Source organism: Sapajus apella, unplaced genomic scaffold, assembly GCF_009761245.1.
Source record: "Sapajus apella isolate SASKATOON/1434 unplaced genomic scaffold, GSC_monkey_1.0 scaffold14, whole genome shotgun sequence".
NCBI lineage: Eukaryota > Metazoa > Chordata > Mammalia > Primates > Cebidae > Sapajus > Sapajus apella.
In genome coordinates, this window is record NW_022436954.1 from 14,417,651 (window position 1) to 14,427,835 (window position 10,185).

Here is a 10,185-nt window from a genome sequence, read left to right on the forward strand (position 1 = left end):
CACGAGTGCTCTAAGATTTCTCTTATTTCAGTTATTCCATTCATGATGACATATTACCCTAGGTTTTTGTTTATTTCTTTGCCATATGTGATTGTCCAACTAACATTTTTTTTTTTTTGGTTAACTTTTAGAGAGGAAAATATTTACAACTAACACGAAGATTACACAAAATATATTTGTCATAAATGTCTAGAGAAAATTATACCTCACTGACTGAGTTCATCCTGTTGGGATTAACAGACACACTGGAGCTACAGATTATCCTCTTTCTGTTTTTTCTTGTGATTTACACTCTTACAATATTGGGGAATATCGGGATGATCCTCTTAATCAGGATCGACTCCCAACTTCACACACCCATGTATTTCTTCCTGGCTAACCTGTCCTTTGTGGACGTTTGTTACTCAACCACCATCACCCCGAAGATGCTGGCAGATTTATTGTCAGAGAAGAAAACCATCTCTTTTGCTGGCTGCTTCCTGCAGATGTACTTCTTTATCACCCTGGCAACAACCGAATGCATCCTCTTTGGGTTAATGGCCTATGACCGGTATGTGGCCATATGTCACCCGCTGCTTTACACCTTGATTATGTCCAGGACAGTCTGCCTTAAAATGGCAGCTGGGGCTTTTGCTGCAGGATTGCTGAACTCCATGGTCAACACTAGCTATGTCAGCAGCTTGCCATTCTGTGGCTCCAATGTCATCCATCACTTCTTCTGTGACAGTCCCCCACTTTTCAAGCTCTCTTGTTCTGACACACACTTGAAGGAAAGCATCTTTTCCGCTTTTGCTGGTGTGAATATGGTTGGGGCTCTGCTAGTCATCCTCTCCTCCTACTCCTATGTTCTCTTCTCCATTTTTTCTATGCATTCAGGGGAGGGAAGGCACAGGGCTTTCTCCACATGTGCCTCTCATCTGACAGCCATAATTCTGTTCTATGCCACCTCCATCTACACTTACCTGAGACCTAGTTCCAGCTACTCCCTGAATCAGGACAAAGTGGCTTCTGTGTTCTACACAGTGGTGATCCCCATGTTGAATCCTCTGATCTACAGCCTCAGGAATAAGGAAGTAAAGAAGGCTTTAGTGTATGTCATTACCAGGAAAAATATCCCTTCATTTCTGTAATTGTTTGACTAAAAATCTGATCTAAAGAGCATATTTTAGTTACTTTCAAAGTATAGCTCCTGCCTACGTTTTGTTAGAATATTTTCTCAGTAAACACATTCTGTTAACACTGAAGTATTTGTATCCCGTTAGGGATAAAGTAAATTACCAGACTGATACAAGACCATGGCATGTTGACTTTACTATTATTCTGTATATCTTTAATAGGCTTGCCAAAATAATAGTTTTAGTGAAATCTTATCCATATCCAGAAAAACAAATGAATTCTATATTTGCACACCAAAGCCACAATGATACGTGAAACTGGACATATAAAATAATTTCTATTATCCATTCATGTTTGTCTCATGCACTATTTTTGATCATTTATGATTTTGAAGGGATTGTTAAAGATTACATAGATGAGAAATTCTGTAAGTTTAGTATATATTTCTCCTTTTTATTCACTGAACTACTTCTTGTAGGAATAAAATCAAATTTCAGGACTCTAGTTTTAATAGGAATTTTAAACTCTTCGGTTTTTACCTCCCCTTCTCTCTCACACAAACACACACACACACACGTGTGCATGTGTGTATTTAAAGAATGTGTGAATCTGTGCAAAACTGTGCTATCAAGAAACTCTGATTAGTATGCATCAATTCTCCTTCCTATTCTCTTTCCAGATATCCTTCTATTGCCTTTCATTCTGCTCCAAGTTTTCTAGCCCTGTCTCTCTCTTTCTTTCCTTGAGACTAACACATATGTAGGAAGACACGTACACACATGCTCATGTGCTGCAAAGATTTTAATCATTGCATAGTTCCCAACTGATAGATTAATATTCAATTAATGAATCTGACAGATATTCTTCAAAATAAGGTCCTGGATTTTCTGTTCACAAAAGTCTTTTCTCAATTGTGATTACATATTAATCGAAAATGGCATTTGTATTAAATCTAAGCATTCATAATGTGGAGATAGACAAGGATTTGCCTTGGTAGGACTCTGGAAGAAGATGTGTGGGGGCTGTGGCTTGCTAAAGAGACAGACACTTTTATGGAAGGAAATTCTCCATGGCTCTTACTCTTGACCTTGTCAGTGAATTTGTACCTGATAGAGGTAGTGATGCTCACATCACCTGGGATGTAGGCATAGCAGACACTATGGCCAGTCACAAAATGCTGCCCAGCTCAACCATCTTATTTTCCTCAATGGTCCATGCAGGTGACTTTGTCCAGTTAGATATTCATGAATAATTCAGTGTTGTCTGAATTATTCTCCCACCTTACGAGACCACAGTGGTTACCAGACCCTGGAGCTCTGTCCACTGAATAGTTCACCCACAGTTTTCCACACCAGCTGGCCACTGTTTCAGTGTATTTTCTCCACTTCCTCTGTACTGTGTGACTTAATGGAATCACATATGGGACTAAAATATTGTGCAAGTAAATGTTTATATTTCTTCTTATGTAAAACTTAGAAACAATGTTTGGGAGATGGAGTCCAGTTATCTTGAGATTTGGAGCTTCAGACATGTTTTGAGTTGTACTCCCTGCTCTCTAATTCGACTCTCTTATACCTAATTAAACTCAAAGTCTACAAATATTTTCAAATTAGGAGCTCTTATCACTTAGTGATTTTGCTTAGTTTTTAATTCATTGAATGTGTACTTTTAATGTAAATTTTAATTATTTACCTACTTTATCAGATTTATATTTGTTAATTATTATATTTTCTTGCATATTGTTCAATGCATTTGTATTTAAAAAGTTCCAAATACTTGTATTGTGTGTAACTCAAAAGAAATTTAAAAGCACTCAGAAACCGCTATCGTATTGAACGTGGTTTTCTCATTATCTTCTTCCTTTATAAACTAACAATATCTCTTAAAACCTCTCTTATAAAGGTAATATTTTAGTCTCTTCATTATGCAATGATCTCTGCTGCATTCCAATTGAGCTTGACTCACTGCAGCCTCTGCCTCCCAAGTTCAAGTGATTCTTCTGCCTTAGCCTCCGAGTAGTTGGGACTACAGGTGCCTGCCACCACGAGTGGCTAATTTTTGTATTTTTTAGTAGAGACAGAGTTTCACCCTTTTGGCCAGGCGGGTCTCAAGCTCCTGAACTTGTGATCCGCCCACCTTAGCCTCCCAAAGTGCTGGGATTACAGGCGTGAGCCACTGCACCTGGCCCAATTTTTCTAATTTCTAGTCTTTTTAAAAAAATTTAGGTGTTTAATGTTACCACATTCTCAAAATGAACAACCATCAACCAATGTTTTGTCTCATTTAACGGATTTTGAATAATTTATTTGTTAAAATTATGCTATTAGCTACGTTGGGTCAATACCCTCATCAGTAATGAGATGAGGCCAAGTGGAAACTAGTTTTCAAAATCTGTGAATGTCCCAAAGTTGGAAAACTTAGCAAACAAGTTAGAAGGAATGAAAGCATCAAGATTCAAGGATCACATGTATCCAAATAAACAACCCCCAAATTAAATTATAGTAATAGATGGAGACCTACATTAAGGAATTACGTTAATATGAGGTGATGAATATTCCACTTACATTAGATGTGACTGTTGTGACTGTTACACAATGTGTGCATGTATTAAAATACCACATACAGCCATAAATATGTATAACTATTATATATCGGTTAGAATAATATGCATGTTACCTTGTGCAGAGGTTCTAGACAGAACAATGAAGTGAGGGAAAATAAAGTTGAAAATATTAAAGGAAAAGTTGCTCCTTTAGGTAAGTGTTATGAATGTTTACCTAAAATATCTTAGGGAAACTAAATACATAGATAAATGGAACAAAATGAAGAGTCTAAAAAAGATATATAAATCAGATAATTATATATATTACATTGTATAATATATTTATATCATATTAATAATATAGTAATAGTATATATTACCTTATAACATATGTAACATAATATATAGATAATTAGCTGATTTTTGACAAAGATCCTAGGATAGTCCATGGGGAATGAAAAGTCTTTTCAACAAACAGTGCAAGAGCAGATATCTGCATAGGACTAAAGGAACATCAAACCTGACTTCACATTAAATGCAAACATCAACTCAAAATGGATCATAGACATGAATGTAACATCTAAAGTATAGAAAGGTCTAGAATAAATCATAAAAGAAAATCTTGGGGATATAAAGATTATTATACACTTCGAAAAGAGTACTCAGAAAGCGTAATTCATAAAAATATGCATTTAAGTAAACCAACACTAACAACTCTTTTTCTTCAAAGAATACCATTAATAAAATTTTTAAAAAAGGAAACTAGAAAGTGGTAAACATATTTCCAAATATTTCTGAGTAAGGGTTTGTATACAAAATGTATAAAGAACACTTGTCATCCAATAAGAAGAAGACAATCCTGTAAAAAATAAATGAATTGATTGAACACTTCAGCCAAAAATTACTTGTAAGTATTCAATAAGCATATAAAAATATGCACACCATTTTAGTCATTAAAGACATATGAATAAAAATCAGCATGAAATACCAGAACCTACCCATGACTGTGGCAAAAGTCAAACATTCTAACAGTCAAGTTTTAACCAAGGTGTAGAAGTATTGTTACCCTCTCATACACTGTTGGTGAGAATGTAAAATGATATAAGTACTTCAAAAAACATTTTGACAATTTCCTAAAATATAAATATATTCTGTAATATGTCCCAAACATCTACTCAAAATAATTGAAAATATATATCAAATGCAAACTGTGTTTATGAGTACACATATCTACTCCATGTACAATCACCAAAACATGGAAACAACCAAAGCTCATCAGCAAATGAGTGCCTAACCAAATTATGTCATATTCATCCAGTGGAATTCTATTCTGCAATGACAATGAATAAACTATTGATATTTACATCATAGATGTCTCTTACATCTTTATGCTAAGGAAAAAACTTCACACATAAAAATGTACATTCTATTGATTATGAATTATCTTTAACTGTAGAATTCTGATCCATGGTTTCCTGGGGTTAAAAGCAAAGATGAATGATATAGAAAAATTGTAAGAAGGATTGTTTCTAGATAATGTGAATGGTCTATACCTTGATTGTGGTTTCACAAGTGAATATGTCTGTCACCACATTGAATTTTAAATACTATTAAGTGTATTTTAAACTATGTAGTTTATTTTCTGAAAATTATATCTCAGTAACATTGTTAATGTAAGAATAAGAGCATGCTAAAAATAATAATTACATTGTATTAAGATGAAAATATGCCTTTTTAAAACAAAACACATGGACAAATATCAGAAATAATTATCGTGTTGTAAATTTTAACATTTAAGCACAAATATAAATGTATTCAGGTTATAGCATAGCACTTTGCATTTGAAACTTGCCTCTAAATACAGGTTTCGCAATACAATATATGTTAATTTTAGTTTATCCATTTGCTTTCAGAGCCGTCCAGAGTTAGACAATAAATAAACTGATGCTCTATGTGATGCCTAAAATCTCAGAAAGCTACCAATTAGCCAGCTTTAACTTGAAACAGAGAGGCATGAGAGTACTAAGATATTTAAAATCTGTATTTCAGAAAAAATTGTCACAGGATTGTTGTGCAGTAATTAAGATTTTTTTTTTAATTTCCAAGAAAATGTTATAGCAAAAAAAAAAATTTCACAAGGTCAAGATTATTAAATCTTTGACTCTTTGATCTGTAAACAAATTCCAGGTCCTCAGACTTCCTTCATCATTAATTGGGATACAAAAGTTGAGCAGGGTGCAACGAGGCTATGATTGTTCAAATCTCCTTTAGATGCCACTGCAAAAGAGGTAAACAAGGTAGAATGGGACCAGATGTTTAGAAGAAAAATTAATAAAAGAATCTATTTGTGTCCAGGATAAGTGTCATTAAAATTCTACCCAGAGTACTAGTGAAATCTGTGTCTCTCCTAAGAAAAAAAAAGAGAATGCACCAGCACGTTTCACTCCAATGTCACTGTATACTGAGTATGTAGTGGAAGAAATATTTTCATTTTTTATTTATTGGTCTCTTAATCTGAAGGAGATCACCCACACCTAATACAGAGAAATGGGTAATAATTATAGATCACAAATTTTTCAGGACTGAACATTATGGCACTGGAGAAATACTTTTTATATCTGGGAGAAGTGAAATACCCTGTGATGGAATCTAATCTGCCTTGATGTTCTCCAAAACAGTTTTGTTTTTTTGACCTACAGTAATGCAGCCCCTCTGGCCCTTTCACATTTAAGTTAGATGATGTTAATAGTTTCTACAATACCATATGTGTAGAAATGACACGTCTATCATGTGTTGAGACTCTTTAGAGTGAGCCTGTTTCCTTATGCTCTGTCTGTATTTGGTTCTCAGCTCTCTGAATGCTAGTGGTCCAATAGAGAACCGAAAAGATGACCTAGGGAACAATAGGACTATTAGATGGAAGGAAATAGAGTTTTTTCGTTACTAACAACCACATTGCACTGTGACATGAATGTAAGATACTTCTTTATTTCAATAAGGCATTGATATATCTGTGGTAATGTTTCAGGTTTTAGACTTGTTCCGGTGATTATGATATTTTTTTATTGAATTATGAAATATTCAATTTATTCAATTCTCCTTTTTCATAATAGACCAGTGTACTCCAATGGAGAATGGACATTCAGCTTGTCCCAACTTGTACGTAATGGAAAGTTTCTCGAAAATAATTAGTGCAGCTTTCAATTGTAGAAGGTAATGAAGAAAGCCCCATTCGAACATACCAAATCAGTGATAATAAAGAGTACAGAGGAGCAATATAGGAAAGTCATGCTGTGGTATAGAGAAGCAGATTTAGCATGCATAAAGGAACTTGGTTTAAGAAACACACTGTCAAATAGTTACAGAATCCAAAACAAGAAGAAACAAATGTAACTTCACATAGAAATAGATTTTGTGCTCTTAATTTCATGCCTGAGAAACATCACCATACACACCAGGAAGTGGCTGAAATACCAAAAGGATGTTGAAAAGTTTCTTTGTTTCCTTCTGTTTTAAATCATCTAGTTTAAAATGTTTATTTTTGAAGTGGCTCGCATTAACAAAAACTCTTTTATTAAAGGTTCAAGGGTACACGTGAAGCTCTGTTCCACATAGGGTTTGTTGTACAGATTTCACCCAGGTATTAAGCCTAGAACCCAATAGTTATTTTCTCTGCTCCTCTCTCTCCTCCCATTCTCCATCCTCAGGTAGACCCTCCATGTGTCCATGAGTTCCCAACGCTCAGCTTGGGAACTTGTAGGTAAGAGCATGTAGTATTTGGTTTTCTGTTTCTGAGTTAGTCCGCTAAGGATAATGGCCTCCCGCTCCATCCCTGTTCCTGCAAAGGACATAGTCTTCTTTTTTAATGGCTTCATAGTATTCCACGATGTATATGTACCACATTTTCTTTATCTAGCCTACTATTAATGGACACTTAGATTGATTCCATGTCCATGCTATTGTGAATAGTACTGCAATGAATGTATGTGTGCATGTATCTTTATAATAAAATGACTTCTATTCCTTTGGGATATAGCCAGTAACGTGATCACAGGGTAGAATGGCAGTTCTGTTTTTATCTCTTTCAGGAATCACCACACTGCTTTTCACAATGGTCGAACTAATTTGCACTCCCACCAAGACTCTGTAAGTGTTGCCTTTTCTCTGCAACCTCACCAGCATCTGTTATTTTTTGACTTTTTAATAATAGTGATTCTGACTGGTGTGAGATGGTATCTATCTCATTGTGGTTTTGATTTGCATTTCTCTAATGACCACTGACTGGTGACCATTAGACCCACTCAGGGAGGGACAAGCCCACAAATGCTCCGAGGACAATGGCGGTGCAGCAGGGGCAGGGGTGCACTCACTCTGGCAGCAGTGACACCCAGGATGTACAGGCACACTCATGCTGGCAGGGAGGGGAAGGCAATATCTGCTGGCAACACACTCACTGGCAAAGCAATGCTGGTATTATTGTTGTTATAATTAGCATAAGTAATAGGATAGAGGCATACATAGGGGGTGGACACAGGGGGATGAGTGTGGGCAAAGTGGCATGAGAGGATGCAGTGCAGGGAGGGCACTGGTGGGCTGGCCTGTGCCCATAGGGGCTACTCCACTGGAGCACTCTGCTGGTCAGGCAGGGGTCCCCCAGTACAGGACCTATGATGTGGCCCCCAGGAGGTGCCTGGCTGGGGGCCAGACTGGGACCCAAGAGAGGTCAGCAAACTGAGAGGTGCTCATCTTAGAATAGCCTCATGTGGTGGGTGAGACCACCCTGCAGGATTCAGGTCCCACAGTTCCCCTAGGGCTAATGTCTCCTATGGGAGCAAGTCAAGCCTAGGAGGATGGGCATTCCTGGCCATTCTCCACTGCAGACACTTCATGCACCAAACCCTCTGGTCTCCACACTGGCTTGAGTTCTGCCCCTACCACTTCTCTAAGCATCTTTCCTTATCAGTTCAAGTGTTCCTGGTGGTCCAGGGGATTTCTTCTGCTGGAATTCTGGGGGCTCATGGAAAGAGAGGGTTGTTCCTTGTCCATTCAACTCATGCCTTTGCAGGAGTCACTGGGGGCCAGGTGCTTCCTGGTGTAAGGTAGCCCCATGCAGAATTCTCAGCTTCCTCACCCTACAGCTCAGTATCTGGGTCTTCCCTCCATTCTCTCTCAATCTTTTCCTTCTGAAGTTCTTCTAGGAGTGCACCAATCTTCCTAATGTCCCAGTCCCTTGTGGGTGATGTTCCTCTTGGCTGCATCTCGTGGGCCATCTTGGAGGTGTACATTACATTTTCAACCAGCTGGATACATTCCCCGATGCCTTAGTAGACAAAATAGTATGAAATAAATGTACAGATAGATTTTCTCAGCAGACTTAACATGTTTTAATATACAAAATGTTAACCTAGGAACCGAGGGTTTCACATCTGAAAAAGGATCTCACCATTCAATATGTTAAAGACATCAAGTATATTATGTTCATGTGATTAGACACATGATATATATTTTTTACAGGTCTAGATAATTTGTATGTGGATAAATTATGAAAATTGAAGTAAGGCAAGCAAATCCACACTAGGTATTAGGGTCCTTAAATACAATAGTTAGAAAATTTTTAACTTTTTCTTGAAAGTAATACTAGACAACTAAATGGTATTTAATTGATTCCCCTTATGAGGAGATGAAAAGGAAGATAAGCTTACTCAAAGTAGTTTTGAAAAATGAATCAGAATGATTGACAGCAGAAACAGCCTTCTAGAAATTAAACTGATACCTAAGAGAAGCTATACTCTAGGGTGAGTCTGCCTTTTCCTATTTAAGAGCAGTTGCTGTTTGAAACAAGCAAGCATATTGCGAAATCATAGTTCCTGAGAAAAAGAAGAGCTTAAAAAGTTTGTACAGACAGCTGCATGCAAATCCCTAAAGGTAAGCTATACCGTAATTAGGTTGACAGACTATTTTATTTAAGAATAGTTATAAGTTTGTGGATAGAAATTCAACTAATGAAACAGAAAAGCATGAAATTTTGATACCTTTGTCTGAAAATTACTTATTTAATATATAAATCACATAGCTCTTCAATATAAAGTTAAATAAACTTAGATGTCAGATAATGGTACAATTACATTAACAATAAAAATCATTTAAGGTAATTTTGAAAATAGTACTAATATAAATGTATAAATATTAGATAATATTTGATCACTTTTATTTATCAATGTATTAAGTCAAAAGCCTCAGCTGATGGGGTTAGAAGGGTTATAGGTGCAGCAAATTTGAGGACACAGAAAAATGAAAAAGAATTTGTTTTAGAAAGCTGGAAAACAAACATTAAGAAAATGTCTTTAATCCATCTGGAGTTAATTTTAGACATTTTCATAATGTTTGTTTTCCAGCTTTCTAAAACAAGAGCAGAAGATCAAACGCCGCATGTTCTCACTCATAGGCAGGTGTTGAACAATGAGAACACATGGACACGGCACGGGAGCACTACACACTGGGGTCAGTTGGGGGGAAATAGGGGAGGG

The 10,185-nt window shown here is 36.4% G+C and overlaps 1 protein-coding gene across 1 annotated transcript; it reads left to right on the forward strand.

The window, feature by feature from the left end:
• The first annotated feature begins 185 nt into the window (after window positions 1-185).
• On the forward strand, window positions 186-1,130 carry LOC116554442 (olfactory receptor 5F1). Its single transcript, XM_032282412.1, has one exon. It carries the CDS (start codon window positions 186-188, stop codon window positions 1,128-1,130), a length of 945 nt encoding a protein of 314 aa, XP_032138303.1.
• Window positions 1,131-10,185: the final 9,055 nt, after the last annotated feature.